Below are 20,242 nucleotides of genomic sequence, written 5' to 3' on the forward strand. Positions count from 1 at the left end.
CAAAAAAACAAACAACCTTCTGTAATAATAGTGCGTACAAAATTATAAGATAACGAAATAACGTCGGACTTTGCAATAAAACATCTTTATCAGATACTTATAACACATTTAGAATTTAGGTATATAATCAGACCAGGGCCTGACAAATCAAATAAAACTAGTTTCAGATTATTATTATTATTATTATTATTATTATTATTATTATTATTATTATTATTGATTAAGTGAATGAATGGATAATTGGTCCGGAGGCAGCATGTTGGGGATCAGAAGGGGATTTAATAGCAGAACAACGCGGTCTTTGTGCTACTTTTAATCCGGCCTGTACCCCCCTTCTCCGCCTCAGCTGCTCTACCTCTGCCTCCACACTCAGTTGTCCAATTATTTTAGGGAGGCCAATTTCAAAAATACTTTAGAACAATATATTAAATTTTTTTTAAAAAAGAATTAATTCAAATAAAAAAAAAAGATATCTTGACAATGTCTCCGGACACCTATGCTTGTTGCTGGGACGACTGTTTTAAGCTTGGCAAGTGGCTATAAAAACGAAAATTGTTAAAAATTTGTGTTTGCGCGCGCGCGGTGTGTGTTTTATAATACTTTTTCGATGTTTGTGTTTACTGCCTGCATATCAACAAGTCTTCTTTGTTGCTGCGGCGACATTTAGATCAAATAGGGACATTAAAAAGACCATATATTATCCTCTATTGAAAGACAACTTGAATGAATAATGAACAATATGTAGATGCGCGTGGGCGTGTGCGCAGAGAGAGAGGGGGAGAGAGAGAAGGAGGGAGGGCTCTGGGTGTCTACTTGGATAAGAAGTTACTTCTAATTAGCCAGTCTCTTCTCGCTCTCCTCACTTGTCCGCCCTGCAGATCAGCATCCTCTTCTTCTCAGGGACGACCAGGGACAGAGAGGCCCCCCACCCGCCTTACAATTTTTCAACACCCGTCAGACCGCAGGCACCAAACTGCTGTGGAGCTGCCGCTGCTGCCGCTGCTGCCGCTGCTTTTTGCCATCTTTCACCCGGCCACGTTATATGTGCGCACTGCAATTACGCACGGCTCTGATGGAGATTCTAACCGGCCTCGATTAGCGAACTGTGCTGTTTTCAGTGTGGTGTATTGACTTGTCGCACCGGGCCGACTTCAGTTAAGGTAGTCTTTCTTTTTTTGACTAGAAGCATTGAACAAACACCAAATCCTTAAAAGCGCCGTGGTTTTACGCGTCAGATGGAAACAAACGTAAAGGGGCTTGGCCAAAGGTGCCTGGCTGGAAGGCAGTAAGTCAGAGTAACGTATAAAAATAGTTGAGGAGAAGGCAGTCAATGGACAATTAAAAAAACAAAACAACCTAAGGCCAAACATCCCAGGAAAAGGAACAAACACCGTTAAAGGCAGTTAGAAGGAAAATAGAGAGAGAGAGAGAGGAGGGAAAGAGAGAGAGAGAGAGAGAGAGAGAGAGAGAGAGAGAGAGAGAGAGATACACCCCCTGGAGACTAGTTAGGAGACCCGGCCCCCGGTCTGAGAGAAGGAGAGAGCGAGTGAGAGAGTGTTTTAAAGCCGGCAGGAGGCATGATGTCCTACATTAAGCAACCCCATTACGCCGTGAACGGGTTAACGCTGTCCGGCCCGGGCATGGATCTGCTCCACACCGCCGCCGTTGGATATCCCAGTAAGTACTGGCCTTTGACTTCTGTGTGTTTTTAATCTGTGTAAACCTGTAGTTTCTTTAATCGCCTTTATATTAAGTAAACAAATAAAATAAAACAAGGGAAATGATGGAATTAAGTGAAATATTCGTTATGTATTTATTGCTTATATCGCGCAGAAAAACGGTAAAGAAAAAAAAAGACTCAATTTGAATAATATATTTGAAAATTTATCTGTACGGTTATATTTATGATTATGAACCTAAGTGTCTGCTCCGTGTATCAGAACATGTGTTCACTTGACCTATAAATTCAGAGGATTATAGAGTCAAAAAACAATGAAAATGTGTGAGAAGAGAAAGGCCGCCTGTTCTCACACGGAATTAAAACTAACTCCAATCTGTTGCGCTTACAGTGTAACCTATTTACAAAAAGGACAGTCATTGTATTTCATATTGGTGCATTAATAATATATATTTTTTCATGAATGAACACTGAGGTTGTTTATAAAGGCCGATATGCAGCGATCAGCATCTGCCACAGCTCAGAGGATAGTTTGAAACGACGGCAGAAGGCGTGTTGTCGAGCTCGGCCCAAAGTTTACGTTTTTAAAAGTCATAATCCCCGATGTGGATATTCATTTCGTTTCGGTCTTTCTTTTTTTTCCAGTCAGAAATATTAAAAAAGAAAGAAAAACATCAGGCCTGCTGGATCCGCTTATTCGGTCCTATAAAAACGTTTCAATCCCGCACACGTTTGTTTCTTTCCTGAACGCCACATAAAAGATTGAGCTACGGAGACTCGCCACTATTTGTTTGTCTACAAATATCCACAGCAGCGTATAAAATGTGAAACGAAGCCGCAACAGTGCTTATGTATTTAAAGTGTATGCTGCGAATTCAAGAGAAAAATCGGAATTCGTTTATTTGTTCCAGCGTTTTTATTGAAGTGGTTTATATATAGATTTGAATTTCATATTATTTTCATTCATCAGTTCAATCATTTTTTAAATGTAATAAATGCACACCAACGTTGATACATGGCCTTACATGGTCCAATAATTTTTCTGAGGAATTCTTCAGGTATAAACTCAACGTAGATTTTAACGTGGCAATAATAATAATAATAATAATAATAATAATAATAATAATAATATTTTTTGTAGGCACCCCACGCAAACAGCGTCGGGAGCGCACGACTTTCACGCGTGCGCAGCTGGACATCCTGGAGGCTCTTTTTGCCAAAACACGCTACCCAGACATCTTCATGAGGGAGGAAGTGGCACTCAAGATCAACCTGCCTGAGTCCAGAGTCCAGGTAACACATTACACTGAAAATTATAATCATATATATTTTCCTATATTGGCAGGGCAAAACACCTGTGCGTGTGTGTGTGTGTGCGCGCGCGCGTGTGCGTATGTCACAGAGACACACATACAGAAAGAAAGTGAGGGTTTGTTGAGTTCTTATGAAAGCAGCTTGTACATCTTTAATGTTTTTTATCAGCTGCTTTGATTGTGAAATAGTGATACTTAGATATCTTCTCTCTGATGCTCCTGTTCCCAAAGGTCTGGTTCAAAAACCGTCGTGCCAAGTGCCGCCAGCAGCAGCAACAGAGCACAGGCCAGTCCAAACCACGGCCCCCTAAAAAGAAGGCATCCCCTGCTCGTGAGGCCAACACCGAGGCCAGTGCCAACCCCACCAACGGTCCCTACAGCCCTCCTCCCCCTCCTCCAGGCACCGCCATCACCCCCAGTTCCAGCTCTGCTAGTGCCACAGTGTCCATCTGGAGCCCAGCCTCGATCTCTCCGCTGCCAGACCCCCTGTCTGCTTCCACCACCCCGTGCATGCAGCGTACCACCACCTACCCCATGACCTACACCCAGGCCCCAGCCTACAGCCAGAGCTACGCAGGCTCCTCCTCCTACTTCACTGGCCTGGACTGTAGCTCCTACCTGTCTCCAATGCACCCACAGCTGTCGGGGACCGGAGGGGCCCTGAGCCCTATCACAGCCTCCTCTATGGGCGGGCCCCTAAGCCAGTCCCCAGCCTCACTGTCCTCCCAGGGCTACACAGCCGCCTCACTGGGCTTTGGAGCCGTCGACTGTCTAGACTACAAAGACCAAACTGCCTGGAAGCTCAATTTCAATGCCGCTGACTGTCTGGACTACAAAGACCAGAACTCCTGGAAGTTCCAGGTCTTGTAAATAACAGGAGGTGGGGCGTGGGGAGGGAGGTAGAGGGAAGAGGTAAGAAATAAAAAGATAATAATCAAAGTAGGTTGAAAAAAAAAAACAAGATTACTTTCTATGTGTTTTAGAAGGAGGAAGAGGTAAACTTGGGACACAGAAGTCCCACCAATCACACATCAGCTGAGGAAGTGATCGGCTGAAATAAACTCTACGTGTTTGTCGTTTCAGAAAAATATCAGTGGGAGTAATGTGATCTGTTGAAGCTCGGTTTGGTGATTGTAACAAAGAGATGGCAATCGTGTTTAAGCAACATAGAAAATCAGCCTTGAAATCAAGGAATGACTACATGTAAGGAAAAAGAGACTTATGTATGCAGAATAAAATCAGACTAGTGAGAACAAGCTTTCCTTTTGATTCGACTGATAAAGCTGAGTTTGACTTGGACCAAATTTAAAGCAGGGCTTATTTGTAAAATTGCCACAGCACAACAACATTTGTAACCTACAGGTTGTTTTTAACATAGAATTGAAATGGACCTTTTACACTGATGAGAACTGCATTTCTTCCTTTCAGACTTCTAATTTTGTTTTTTCTGTCATGTTTTTCTTTGAAAAAGCTGCTTTTTTTAATCATTGAGCTTTGAGAAATGAAAACAGTTCAGCTAACCCAATGTGACACCTAAAGCTCGGTGTCTTTACAGGGTCTTCTCTAAATCACACACAAGCTGATGGTTCCTAGTAGCCTTGCATGACAGTGACCCCCTGCAGCCTGTGTGGGATACGAGCTGAGGGGGGGGGAGGAGTAGGTCACTCCAGTGACTGCAGTACGAACCTGTTGCCTTTGAGCATGGTTATAATCATTAGCTGAATGGCTAGTAAATTGTTAGTGTAATAAGATCACTTCCACACATTTTGAGGGACAATGGTCACATTGTTGCTAGTTGAGGCAGAGGAACCCCTCTTCATCTCACAGTGGCATGATGAGAGCAGACTGCCAATAAACTGCTGCAGTGAGGTATCTGATGGGAGAGGAGACTGCACCGGAGAAAGGGAAGGGACTGGACCTACATGCGGCCGACTCACCCCTCCTCCTCCTCCTTTGCTCAGAGTCTGGTGCCTCTCTCAGCTCCAACCTGTAAAGATGTGATGGGTACCACTTTATGTGTTTGATGTTTTGTCTGATTTCTTTTCTTTTTTGTATTAGACTTGAAACAACTTAAGTTTCTTTTCAAATTTGTGAATTTGTTTGAGTAAAATTTGTGGTAATTTGTTTTTAAGTTCATATTACTATCAGTACTATTATAACTATCATCATTAATATTATATCTTCTGCTGACATGGACTTTGCTAATATACTTTTTTGTTGTTGTTTTGTAAATATTAAAACTTGAAAGTGTAATCATGTCTGGTATCAGCTGTGTGTTGTTACACAGGCACTCCACCCAACAGACTCTATCACCCTCTTTCTTAATTTCTAGAAAACTGCCAACTTTTAATTTTTTTTTCTGTTTATATACTTCTGGTTTCTGCTTCTTCTTCTTCTTTTTTGTCAAACTCAGGGGTTTATCCAATAGAAGTAGCAGTATGCTTCTTAATCATTTATTGTACTTACATTTTTTTTTTTGCTTTATAATCGTCTCTGCTTATTTTCTGATATGAATTATTTTGTATATTTCATTTGTCTCCTGTGTTTGACCGGTCTCATCACTACCATGCCAGATAGCTACAATGTTTCTGAGACATTAAACAACTTCATTAAAACTCCTGGGTTACTGTGTTCTCTAAGTCATGGATCCTTCCATTTCTCTGCAATTCAGGGCTGCAAGATAGTGCTAAATAGTGATACTGCAAATTTTAATATCGTTCCAATACCAAGGGAATACAGGGTCAGTACTGCTGGTACTAATACAGGTACTTTTAACATATAAAGCCAGCTTTTTTAGGGGAGAGCAGTGTGTCACAATTTATGAGATGAATCATCATCAATTTGGAAATGCATTTTAGTGTCCACTAAATCACTGTGATTTTTATTCTCCACAATAATTAGTTAACACAGAAAGACACATCTTTCAGCTTTCCATTTATTTTTAAACTGGGTTTTTTGGAGACCTGGAATTTAAATTTGCCTGTCTCTGAAGCTTGTTGGGTCAACTCCTGTTGTTTAAATTTGATATGGGCTATTAATAAAACAGAACTGACAGTCACACAAAAAGGATCAGACATTTTTCATAGTGCATGTTTGAGGTATGTTTTTTTCATTTCCAGAAAAATAATGTGCTTAACACAATTCAGTGTGCCTGATATCAACAAAGTACCGATTCTATCATGCTAGCATCAATCCAATACCGATACTGGTGTTGGTAATACTATCGATATTTGCCCACCTCTACTGCAAGAGAAGAAAATGGAGCACTGGGACATCTATAGTGGGGAACATTAGGAATCCATACAAGAGGCTCAGTGGGTATAAGGCTGAAATGAGAGGGAGCAGGGCAGAGAGGACAGAAAACAGATTAGAACTAACCCTAATACCGAGTCTCACCACCACACCGGGTCCAAACTGAAGCACGAGAGACAGGCAGATTACTTTGGATTGATGGATGTTTCTGTGTGTTCCTGCCACCGATAGGCCAGAGGGTCAGCTTTATGGGGGTTGCGCAAAGTGCACTGGATGAAAGGTTTTAGCCATGCTTCCGGGAACCACATAGGCTATGTCTTTTGTCCCTGTGCACTGCCTTCTATATGCTTTATCCATATTTTATGGTCAACCAGGGTAATACAAAGGCAGTCCATGGGCAGGTCAACCTGCAAGGAGTGTTTGCTATTAGATGTGATGTGACCGGTCTGTGGGCTACGCTTTCTTGTACTGTTGTTGATCTGTCAGCCAGTCGCAGAAAAGAGCAAAGTTATAATATTCTCTAATGCCTCAGATCAATTACTGTCAGTCTGAGCATCAGTCAGACACCTCAGATTAGATCAAGGAACAAAATCCACAACTAAAAATCAGTGTTGATTCTTACAGGACAAGCAAGTCAGTCCCAAAGAATCCCCACTTCAGCTATGAAATGAAGATATTTACAGACAGGAGGAAAGAAAAATGTATTAATAATAATTAATAACTCATCCTTTGGATATTTTTTAGGCTTAATGTTAGGTATATGTGGCTGTTTGACTGATAGAGCCTCAGGCACAGGCAGCCATAGCTGGCTAATTCGACTCACTGAACTGGACCTCACCTCTGTGTTTTGTTGTGTTGGGGCCTTTTTGATTATTTTTCGTGGGATTATCTGAAACTTATTGAATAATCTATGGTGCAAAAACAGAGGAAAGTCACTCGGTGACATGAACAGATCAATGTCATCAAAGGTGTTGATTGCTTCTGTTTGAACAGTTTCTAAAGGCTGCTATTTGTTCTTTTGGGAAATGTTTTGCCTGTTTGGTTTGCTGTAGTTGGGCTGTCACAGTGTGGCCGATGTGCTTTTTTTGGGTTGCAAATTTGCGTTGCCGAGAAAGTTAAGCTTTTGAGCTGCTGGGAATACAGTTTATCTAACAAAATGAGTGAGACTAGTGAAATGCCTGAGGAAAATAGAGGAAAGGAGGACAATCAAGCTTGAAATAAGGGCACTGACTTGAAAAATTGAAAGTCTTCAGACAGAATACAAATTAAATGTGGGGAAAAAAACAAAAGGACTAACATATGAAATTAAAGAGCTTACAAAAAAGGATGAAAATGCAAGGGAAGATTGCAACAAACTGGGGAAATTGATTCAGCTGTATTAAAACCACAAAGAAGCACACGAGTCAGTTATATTAAGTCCCAAAGACGAAAAGGAAACCCAGAGAGACTGGTTTAAACGTACTACCGAACACAATTCAGGCGTTATGGAAGCTCTAAAGCATTTTGGAGCTTGTAGGCCTTTCTGCAAACTGGTCATGGGGCTGTGGGATGCACTGCTTGCTGCAAATTTAGACATTTCTCCCATTTCCCCAGATGAGGCACCTGGTGAAGTAAAACTGAAAATACTCATTCACTAATGTTCAAAATGACATTCCCCTCTCCAAATCAGACAATATGGCAACAACAGACAAATGTAATACCACAAGTGTGTGGAATATGTAAAAGTGCCATGGTTCTGGGTCATTTTAACCCAGCATGATCTATTTCTTGTATTTTGGTATTTTTTTCTGTATTATGGTTTATTTTCTGATTCTTTAGTTGTCCTGTTTGGATAAGTTTCAGTGTTATTCTGGTTAAGAGTTTAGGTTTAGTTCAGTGTCTACTCTGTGCCTGTCATGTTTCTTGTTTTACTTTGAAGGTCTGTGTCTCATGTTAGCATGTCCAGTGTTACTCTCCCCTGTGTTGTCATTATGTTTCATTCGAGTCAGCTGTGTCCTCATGTGTCTCCACTTCCCCTGATCAACTCATGTGTGTTTCACCCGATGTCTGGTCGTTTTTTGTAACAGTTTATGTCATAATACTAGGTCTTAGTTCTCCCAGCATCCCTCAGTTTATTCCATATTTCATAGTTGTTCATATTTTTTCTCAGTTTCCATGTTTTTACCTGCAACTAGCCAAATAAAGGTTCGTTTGGCTTTCAAGTTTCGCCTCCTCGCCTCTGTCTGCTCTTGGGTAGTCTATACAAACCCACACACAGTCTCCCCCTAAACATAAAGAGGTGATAAAGGTATCTCTGGTATAATTTTGACATATATTATTACTGTTATTCATTCATATACTTGGAAATGGCATTCATATAGCAGTTTCAGGCACCAAACAGCTAGTTCAGATTAATCTAATATGCATGGCTTTGTACAGTGAGAAAAGACAAAGGTACACAAAAAACACCCACAGGGCACAGGGAGAACAACAGCCCCACATTCAAACCCAGAGGGTCCTTAAAAAAAGTTAGCATAATGAATGCTTTTCATATAACTTTCAAATGTCAGTCACCAGTATCTCATAGGCAATCGCTTCAGCTCCAGCTTCCTTGAAGTGGAATAAACTTTAGATTCAATCATGCCCACTTCATGTCATGTCCACTCTCTCTGTTCTGTGTTCCCCATGTCACTGTGAAATGCTGATTGTGTTGAGGCAGCTTTGAGGGTATATTTCTATAGACTGTACCTTGAGTAACAGAATTACTTTTACTCCACCTTTATTTCTGCGAATTCAGGAACCTCAGCCAAACTGTGTTTAGAGAATCGTACCTGACGATGAAAATATGGAGTCATGTTTTGTAACAGGACAGCAGGTTAAAATATATCCTTACAGATACGAGTTGTGCATACAAAAGGACAAATCTCAAGGTATTGAGTTACCAATCCAAGACAATAATACCAACCACAGTTGAAGGAGATTGATTTTTTTGATAGTGACAAACTTCAGTACCAAACATCAGTGAGAGCAAGGATAGAAAGCCTGGAGATTGTTTCTATTTTCTGGAACAGTACACAAGAGGATGATCGAGGGAACTTTAACAGCTGTCTCCATGTTGTCTTGGACAGAGGATTCAGAAAGGCTTAGTCTTTGCTAAAGGAGCATTTTGGCAATGAGCATAAAATTTACACAGCTTATATGAAGAAGGCTCCTTAAAGGCCGTCAGTAACACTGAGCATGACATGAAAGCTCTGTAAGCACATACCCTCTTTCTGAGAGTTAAAATGTTCTAGAACACCCTAACTACACGCGTGAGCTTTACAACACGCTTCAACAGGTTAGTCATGATAGAGAATTTTCCCTATTTCAAAAAAAATACATTGAAAAGAATAATTTTAGGTTTAGCCCATTAAAAATGAACACCGGCAATTGCCATTATCATTATATATAAATATATATCTGTATGTATGTATATATATTACAACTTTAATGATTGACCAGCTTCTGGCCGACATCAGGAATCCATGATAAAGTTGTTCTATATGCCACAAGTTCTGGAGTTGTGTATAGTGTATATAGAGTGTATATGATGGACATTGTTCTGTCCAAACTATGCTTTCTTAATGCACCATTCTAAGTTATCATGGCCAGGAGGACATGTCAACACACACTCCCCGTGCATATGGTACAACTTTTCTTCATGCCCCTGGTACACTGCCCTGAAACCATTATGAAACACACACCTCGTGCATATGGTGCGACAACTTTTCTACATGCCTCTGGTACAGCGGACCATTATAAGTTATCATGGCCAGGAGGACATGTCAACAGGCTATTGGTTTTAAAACCAGAGAAGCTGTGGGCACAGTAATTCAAAATTAACTGGCAACATCAGAGATGATTCAGAACCTTCAAAAAGTAGTAGTTCTCAGATATACCTTTAAGATCTACCAAACTAGTCAGTGGTCGTTACAGCACCGGATTACCTTTAAAGAAAAGGGAATTATGCATACTTGACAATAGAAATGTTGCATCAAAGGGTGCGCTGACCATTACAGAGAAGATTCCAGAGGGACCAATTCACCATTTGTTTCAAACTACACCAACTTAATATATGATATATCAAGGTTAGCAGATAAGTTACGTGATCGTGATAGTCTCTTGGAACATAGGGAAGGCAAAAAAAACCCAAAAAACGATATGTACCACACAATAGAGGCGGCTGAGGTTATTACTCAGGCTGCCCAGTAACAGTGAGACTTCTGACTGGGATTTAGCCTGAGAACACAGAGCTGGGTTCAGCCTCATGGTGACACAGCATAACTCTGGCTAACCCAAAAAGCTTATTAACATTAAGCATGAGACTGCAGTCACTAACAGACTTCAGTGGCTGTTCATTTACCCAGTTACACTTGAAATTATAATGCTACACTCTGTGACATGAAAAGACAGATTTTTGTTACTAAATCGTGAGCAGAGTGAATTTAACAGATAGATAGATAGATAGATAGATAGATAGATAGATAGATAGATAGATAGATAGATAGATAGATAGATAGATAGATAGATAGATAGATAGATAGATAGATAGATAGATAGATAGATAGATAGATAGATAGATAGATAGATAGATAGATAGATAGATGTCCTGTACTCTGCAGGCAGCATGCTCCTGTAATCCCCCAGAAGCAGCATATGGACCACGAAGCACAGACACACAGACAGGGATACACTCAGGACTTAGAAATATGATTCATTTCTTTCCCCTCTCTAATCCCCTACAAACAAGCTGGTGGCTGGCCTGCTCTGGAGGCACACTGTAATCATGCCACAGGCTGCTGCTGCTGCCAGAGCTGAGCGGCCTCCCCACCATCCCTCCTTCCCTCCCTTCCTTTCTCCCTCCCTCCTGTCCAACTGCAGTCCAATTTCCTCTTAATCGATTCCTAATCCCACTGCCGCCATAACACATGCGTCAAACACACGCTCAGGCACACGCAAATACACATAGGCATGAATTTGTACTGACGTGGGTGCAATTGCATCATCAAACATACACTAGTGAATGCAGACTCTTTTAAACATATAGTTTTTCTTTCAGGGAAAGCAACAGTATCCATAAAACACAAGCATTCTGCTAATGCATGCTTATTGGTAGACTAAAAACTTACAATAGGACACACATCTTAATGGCACTCGTTTCCAGAGGAAAACAACATACTGGAAGAATAAACGCCAGAAACTTACATGTGTAAATAAGAAGGGACTTACAAGGGTGGTTCAAGTTAATCAGGAACCTGCTGCTAGAAATTCTCTGGTGCTCCTAGTTTCAGGGCTGAAGTCAAAATGACAGCTGTAGTAGCTCACAGTGTTGTGATATCCCTGACATCTACACAAAGGCAATATACTATAATCGAAATCCATAAAAAGTTTACAAAATATAACAAACGCAAGAAGAAAATTATTACGCTACAAAATTTGATAATAAAGTATGTTGCTTAATCAGAAAGTTATTAATTATACTACCTGTTATATTACTCTGTAACATGATCTGAAATGCATTATTACATTATTATCGTTAGTTAACAATATAAATCTCAGGCTACAGTTCTATAGGCCGACACATATTCCTATCCTACATATAGGTTTTTAGTGTTGACATGTGGACACAAAACTAAAAGCTGAAAACCAGACCAAGATACGCCCAGGCGTTACCCACAGTGATTCTGTATAAGCATGTACAGGTAGAAATCAAATCTGCAATCTGGCAAGCCTGACCACTCATCACTGCTTTTTGTTACCTGTTAAAGTTCAGGCTCCGGAAGCTGGGCTGGGGTCTGCATTCAGTCAGCTTATCATCACTCTGAGATCTTTGCTAGCTTTGTGTTAGCATACTGTCTGTGCAGATGTTTACATTTTACCATTGCGCTCTTGTCCTTTTGTGCAATAAAAAAGAGTAGGAGAAGTCCACTCCTTGTAAGTTGTAGACTGCTCCACCATTTTCCTTCTTCCTATTCCTTTCCTATTACCTTCCTATTCTTCCATACCTATGACATCAGGTATTTCGGATGTTGCCTGTCATGCAGTTAAATGAAGAAAGTTTGTAATGAAAGTAATGATATATTTAGAACTGTAATGGGATTGCTGAATTTAGTACAGTAAAGTGTTACATTACTGCATTACTGAGAAATAATGTGATTGGAGTAGTCAAGGTCAAGGTCAAGGTCAAATTTATTTATATAGCACATTTCAAACAGCCGATGCTGCACAAAGTGCTTAACAATATAAAAATGGTATTAAAAAGCAACAATGTAATACAATAATAACAGTAAAAAAAAACAATAATAGGACAGTAAAAGAATTAAAACAATAACTAAACTAATTCAAATAAGACCAAAATGCTTGGGCATAGAAATGTGTCTTTAGTAATGATTTAAATTGCTCAAGTGTTTGTGCAGATCTAATATTTAAGGGGAGACTATTCCAAAGTCTGGGACCTGCCACAGAGAAGGATCTATCACCACGGGATTTGAGGTTAGTCCGTGGGATGGACAGCATTAGTTTTGAGCTAGACCTCGTGGTTTTTCCTGGAGCATAGGCAGAGAGGAGCTCAGACAGGTAAGGAGGGGCTCGAGCATTAAGTGACTTAAAAACAAAAAGTAGAAGTTTAAATTGGATCCTGTAGGAGACAGGAAGCCAGTGTAGAGAAGCTAAAACTGGGGTTATATGCTCTCTCCGTTTGGTACCAGTTAGCAGGCGAGCAGCTGCATTTTGAACCATCTGAAGACGATGGATGGTGGCCTGATCTAGACCATAATACAATGAATTGCAGTAGTCTAATCTGCAAGTAAGAAAAAGGTGAATAACACGCTCAAAGACGTTAGCCGGAAGGTATGGCTTTACCTTGGCTAGCTGTCTTAACTGAAAAAAACAGGACTGAACTACTGCACTCACCTGCTTATTCAATTTAAAAGAACCATCAATGTAGACACCGAGGTTTTTTACATGTGTTTTACAATATGAGGAAAGGGCGCCTAGAGTGCTGTCGATATGATTAAAGTTGCCAAAAATGACAACCTCAGTTTTATTTTCATTTAGCTTTAAAAACTTTAATGACAGCTCTTATAGTTACACACAATGCTACATATTACAGCAATCAATTCCATTAAAATGCTCCAAAAGGTACTAGCAGTGGAAACAGGGGAAAGAGACGTCCAATTTAGTAATAATTAGCAGTCTGGGAAGTCTCCAGGTATATATGTTCATAATATCCCCTTGTCTGTTTGGGGAACGGAATCCCTTTTAGACCCTGAAAAGACCACTAGAGGAACTGTAGATTTAAGTACTAGAGCAGGGGTGGGGGAACTCCAGGCCTCAAATGGTTTTAGATGTGTCCTAGATCCAACGCAGCTGATTTAAATGGCTAAATTACCTCCTCAACATGTCTTAAAGTTCTCCAGAGGCCTGGTAATGAACTAATCATCATCCTTATTTCTAATAATTGCAGAACTCACTTTGCACATTTTGAAACAACAATAACAGATTAAATTCATGTACTGTGACCAGTTAATTGTGTGCTAATTTGTCAAGATCTGGTGAAAAAGGTCCCATTCACACAGGACTAGAGAACAGTTTACAACCATCTGGCAACCACTGATGAGGGAATAATGAGTACTTATGAGCAGTTGGCGAGGTTTGGAACCACTCCCAACCTTTTGGGGACTACACAGTTCTCTCTAGCAACCAGTGGTTGTATAAATATGACAGCTTTTGAGCAAAGTGTACTTCAAATCACGTAAAAAACGTAAATATTTTGAGAGGGCAAATGTTTGATAGGGTTGATAAAGCATTCACAGTACTTTACTTGTTGTATATTTTGCCATTTTATAGCCAAAATGTATTAAATTAATTATTCACCATATAATTCTACACACAATTCCCCATAATGACAAAGTTATATCGATATTTTTGCTAATTTATTAAAAATACAGAGCAAAAAATATAACATGTACATAAGTATTCACAGCCTTTGCTCAATCCTTTTTTGAAGCAGCTTTGGTAGAAAGTACCGTCTTTTTGAGTATGATGAAGCTTGGCACACCTGTTTATGGACCAGTTTCTCCCATTCTTGTTTGCAGAACCTCTTAAAGATCCATCGAGTTGGATGGGGAATGTCAGTACACAGCCATTTTTAAATCTCTCAAGAGATCTGATGTTCAATCAGGTTCAACTCTGGACTCTGGACCCAAGGACATTCACAGAGTGGCCCCTAAGCACACAGCCAAGTAGTGTTTTGGCTGTGTGCTTAGGGTTGTTCTATTGGAATATGAACCTTCACACTAGTCTGAGGTCCAGAGGGCACTGGAGCAGTTTAACATCAAGGATGTCTGTGCATATTGCTGCATCCATCTTTCCCTCAACACTGACTAGTCTCCTACTTTCTGCTCCCGAAAAACATCCCCACAGCATGTTGCTGCCACCACCATGCTTCACTGTAGGGTTGGTATTGGCCTGGTGATGAGCAGTGCCTGGTTTCCTCTTAACATGACTCTTGGTATTCTGTCTTTTATTGGTTTATTTTTATAGCATGGTTTTATGCATGTTTGTATATATTTTTGCATGCTTTTATTTTGAAGTTTGTTGGGTGTTTTACTTCCTACCCAACCATAACAACACCTGCATTAACACCTGCTCACACTGCATAAAAGATGGGAGGTGTGGGCAAGTCGATAGGAGTCACAGAGCATGTGCAGAATGGCATGAAAGCATGAAGACTGCAGAGCTTCAGCAGAGCAACAGGATGGGGAAGCCAGACAGAAGCCAAGGAGATTGGCCCTGGAAGTGTCTGCTGAACTGGTGTTGGATATAGTGGAGGAGTTGTATGCAGTAAGGCCTTTCTCAACCAACCAATGAAGAAGAGGGTTTTCTGTGATGGTTGGTGCAAGAACATCCATGTCAAGACTGTTGCACCTGTCATACATTGTATATGTGTAGGACTTTTAGCTTGGTTTTAGTTTTTTAAATGCCCTGGACTTGTTTTATTGTAAATAAATGTTAAATTTTGTGCTCCTTGGCTATCAAGAAATTGAATCCAAGTGTTAAACTTGTATTTGTTAGCTGTTCACTGGAACTCTCAATGAGAAACCAAAGAGGTGATACATACAGTATTAAAATGTAATTATTTATCATAGCACAACTGTTCCTCAGTAAAGTTACCTAAGATTAACTGTATCACGTATTTGGTAACGAGTTAGTCATTTGTCAGTCTTTAGCATCAGATATTATTTATCATACCTCAACATCGTAGCATAGCATAGCCCTAGTCTCTGCACAGATTACATAAGAGACATTAAAAATAATAATTCGTATCAATCATTTAAATAAGATTTGTAATGGTCCAGTAATACTTCTAAATCACATAGTACTGCAGTGTAAGTAGTGAGTGATCTGCAGCTAACAGTGGTAACAAGATCAGTATTACACTATGAATGGATCAACCAGCCACTGTCAGCCTCAGCATACACTTCTGCTTAGGGCTTTACTGCAGATTACAACTTAACACCTAGTTAATATCACTAATAGTAAAAGTCAGACTTTAGAGCCACAGATTAATGATATGCTTCACTCAAACAGTTGTCTGGATTATGGAGGCACTTGGCATTTGGAGCTAGTGAGAGCATGTATCCGAGTGACTGAACCTGAGGCAACAGGTAGCAGTGTGGCCATTTCAGTACCTCTCTGGTGCCTGTGCCACTCTTTCTGATGTCCCACCTCCCATCGGAGGTTTCGTTTGAATTCTTTCCCGCTGCATGTAACCTACCTCTTCTCCCTCTGCACCCTTCTCTTTCTCCCTTCTTCTCACATGTTCCTTCCTTCACGCCGCCTCCCCTCGTCTGACCCTTCCTCCCCACCACCTCCTCCAGTGTGCCCCTTCGTTCCCACCTCTCCACCTCTCCTTGCAGTTTGTTATTCTTGCTGATCTAATTTAGAGAATGTCCCAAATCCTCTTAGTGTCCTGCTCCCTCAGCGCAACACTAAGTGAATTAGATGGGATTACTGTCTCCCTCTTCCTCCTCCTCCTTCTCGTCCTCCTCTTCCTCTCCATCCACGCCATCACTCTCGCTCATCATCTCTATGTCCATCTTTCTGTGGACATTTCTCTTTTCATCGGCGGGATTAAAGCCTTCTCCCTCTCCACATGACAAATTGGTTCCAATGTTCCCCCTGCTGACAGATGCTGTCGCAGGCCCAGTCCATCATTGAACATTAAGTATCGTTAATTAAACTTTGACCTCTTGCAAATAGAAAAATAAAATCATGACATAACACAGATGAAGTCCATCAAACATCAGCATGTCAAAGTAGAACAGGGAGAAGATATTACAAGGAAAGCGCTGTATGAACATGGATGCTGCTGATCAGGGTTGCCGCTCACCCTCGTTCCACTGCAGGCAGCACTGCTGGAACCACGTTTCTCAACTGTGTGACTGGGATTGATTGCACAGGATGCTGGAGGAACCCCAGATCCAGTTTTGTGCCAGTAGTCTAATCCTCAGTCTGGCTCCCACAGCTTCACCCTGATCTCTCCTGTTTAATTGCAGGGTCAACTTAGGTGCTGTTTACCAGAACGAACTCTGTGGTAACACTAAATTTGTCAGAATCCCTTTTCTTTCTTAAAAAATGTGAGATGTTGGTGTTACCATAAAAATATTATTTTAACCATACATATACACAAGCTGTCTCACATCCTGTACTTATGAACTTTAGTCTTGTTACCTAGATTAGGTAGGACTTTCCTACAAATGACTCAGTTTTTGAGCCAGAGCTAAATGTTGGACCATTTTATTAGTTTGTTACTTAGTATTAATGAGCAGGCTGTGTGTCTATGTAGCGCACCTGTAAGAAAGAGGGTGTGAAACAGATGGAGACGAGGAAGATGGGAGATTCTTTAAATGTATTCATACATTTTTTTCAACCATTCACACATAATAACCTCACCCCCACTAACTGCATGTCTTTGCACTGAGGAAGAAAGCCAGAGTACCCGGACAGAATCCACACAAACATCAGAGAACATGCAGACTCCACACAGAAAGGCCTGTGAGACCAAAGTGCTATCTCCTACTCCACCTTGCTGCAAGCTGGTGATTCTAAAAAAGGCTAGGTTAGCCCTGTAACAGACTGGTGACGTGTCCAGGGTGTACCCCACCTCTCAACCTATGGCAGGTGGGATAAGTAGGCTCCATCGGTGGAGATTGGATGGATGGATACATTTGAAGCTCAAGGGAAATGTTACTATTTATGGATGACTCATTTCAAAAGGGAGTTTGTGTTTACGTTCTTTTCCCCCGAGTTGTCTTTGAAAACAAATTGAAAGATAATTTTGCATTAACCAAAAGTTTTGTGAGAGTGCCGGACCAGTTAATTTGCAGAAGAAGAATCTTATTATCATAAGTTCTGTGCATAAGTTGCAGCATTTGGCTTGAGACAACACTACTCACGCAATATGCAACATGTAAGGGCTCAGGAGGTAGAGCAGTTGAGCTATTAATCACAAGGTTGGTGCTTCAGTCTCTGGCTTCCTCAGTCTGCGTGTCTCAGTGTCCCTGGGTAAGATATCTAACCCCAAGTTGCTCATCCATGGATTCTTCAGAGAATGAATGTTTGTGAATGTTAGACAAGAAAAAGAGAAAAAAAAGTAGAGAAAACGTGCTTGTATGAACGGGTGAATGGAGCATGTTGTATAAAGCACGTTGGGTGCTCAGATAGAGTAGCAAAATGCTACATAAGCATAAGAACCAATCCATTTAAGTTTGTTAAAGTTATTCACCATGAAGTTTTTATACAGACATAATTTTTGTAGCTTTCCCAATGTATGTACAAGACTTATATCCAAATCCAATTTATTTATATAGCAAATTTAAAAACAGAAAGTTTGCCCAAAGTGCTGTACAGAAACAAAAGGGTAAAACACAAGATAAAAACACTGACACTCACATAAACACATAATAATACACATAATAAACATATCAACTCACACCAGTCTGAAAGCTGTCGAAAAATGGTGTGTTTTCAAAAGCGACTTAAAAACAAGAAATGAAGATGCCTGTCTAATATTTAAAGGCAGCGTATTCCAGAGTTTGGGGGCCAAAATTGAAAAGGCTCGTTCTCCTCTACATTTTAGCCTAGATTTTGGGACAACCAACGGGAGCTGGTCAGCTGATCTAAGGGTCCACGAAGGAATATAAGGCTGAAGTAACTCAGAAAGGTATGGGGGAGCAAGACCATTAAAGCATTTATAAACCAGCGTTAGACCTTTGAAATTAATTGAACAGGAAGCCAATGAAAAGAGGACAGGATAGGAGTTACATGTTCATGCCTGTGGGTACCAGTCAAGAGGCGGGCAGCATGATCCTTGGCTGACTCCAACATACAGTGCATTACAGTAGTAGTAGAGTTGAAATAAAGGCATGTATTACCTTCTCCATGCCACGTCTTGACAAAACTGGCTTCAGCTTTGCTATTTGCCTCAACTGGAAAAAGCTTTTTTGCAACACAGAACTAATATGTTTGTTCAATTTAAAATCCGAGTCCATAATGACTCCCAAATTTGCCACGTGCTGTTTGATATAAGACCCTAGCCAACCACAATTCCCAAGCGGGTTGCATGAAATATTATTAGGTCTAAATACAATCACCTCCGTTTTACTCTCATTGAAACTCAAAAAGTTCAGAGCCATCCAAGCTTTGTCATCTTCAAGGCAGTTCAAAAGGATTTGGATGGAGCCTGGGCCATTTGGTGCTAAAGGCAAATAAATTTGGCAGTCGTCTGTGTAGCAGTGAAAGGATATTTTGTGTTTTGTAAAAATAGACCCCAAAGAGAGCAGGTATAATGAAAAAAGAAGAGGGCCAAGGATTGAGCCCTGGGGTACCCCACAAGAAAGAGGGGCTGAAGTGGACTCAAAATTTTCAACATTAACACTAAACGTTCTGCCACTCAAATATGAACGAAGCCAATCCAGTGCTGCATCTTTGATGCCAACCAGGTGTTCCAAACAGGAGATAAGAATACTATAGTCAACAGTATCAAACGCTGCAGTAAGATCTAAAAGCACAAGGATCACAACACTTCCACAATCATTAGCTAAAAAGATATCGTTAAAAAGTGCTGTTTCAGTGGAGTGTAAATGTTTAAAACCAGACTGAAAAACATCCATGATACCATTAGTATCTAAAAACGTATTCACTTGGGTAAAAACGATTTTTTTCCAATATTTTTGAAAGGAATGAAAGTTTTGAAATGGGCCTAAAATTTGAGGAAACTAAAGAGTGAAGGCCAGGTTTTTTTAATAAAGGGTTTACAATTGCATTACAATTGATACATTTGTATCAAACCTTGCCCGTCGTGTTTATTGAGACTTTGGATGTATACAAAACTGTGAGTCAATTGCTTTCAAAAAGTTTTGTGCTTTTGTTGTAATACCTGTACTGATTTCCGAAACCCTGCCTCTAACATATGCCCGTGATGCAGCAATAATGAAAAAGAGTGAAACTAATACTGAAAGTAAATGAAATTAAAAACAAAAATTCAAAATGGAAATAAAATTAATTAGAAAATACAAAACTATATTCAATCATGTTAGGGTTGGTTAGAGATATAGATATAGTAAATATAATCACATGTAGATTTAAGCAATATTGGCAAAAGTATAGTCAGTGTTAGATGCTATGTGCTTTTGGTAATTGCAGTTAAACATTATTGTTATTACAAAAAAACATTATAAAAAACAGCATCTGTCTCATGCTAGTGTTAACATAATAATTGCATGTAGGTGAAAATCTAAACTGGGACCAATCTCTTCACTGTAACAAATTCCAGCTTCACTTACAGATGTGCTTGGCCTTTACACGTGGCTCAAACACGTATCAGTTATCAGTATTTTATTACCTACAGTTGTTCTCATTTTCAGTGTTTCTACTTTGACCACTACATATGCTGTATTTTCTGTGGATTACACTGGTA

The 20,242-nt window shown here is 40.2% G+C and overlaps 1 protein-coding gene across 1 annotated transcript; it reads left to right on the forward strand.

Moving 5' to 3' along the window:
• The first annotated feature begins 840 nt into the window (after window positions 1-840).
• Window positions 841-5,606, forward strand: LOC113036521 (homeobox protein otx5-like). Its single transcript, XM_026192921.2, has 3 exons — window positions 841-1,677; window positions 2,820-2,971; window positions 3,223-5,606. The coding sequence occupies exons 1-3, from the start codon at window positions 1,578-1,580 to the stop codon at window positions 3,859-3,861; spliced, it is 891 nt and encodes a 296-aa protein (XP_026048706.1). The 5' UTR covers window positions 841-1,577; the 3' UTR covers window positions 3,862-5,606.
• The last annotated feature ends 14,636 nt before the right edge of the window (window positions 5,607-20,242 follow it).

Source organism: Astatotilapia calliptera, chromosome 14, assembly GCF_964374335.1.
Source record: "Astatotilapia calliptera chromosome 14, fAstCal68.1, whole genome shotgun sequence".
In the NCBI taxonomy this organism is placed as follows: Eukaryota; Metazoa; Chordata; class Actinopteri; order Cichliformes; family Cichlidae; genus Astatotilapia; species Astatotilapia calliptera.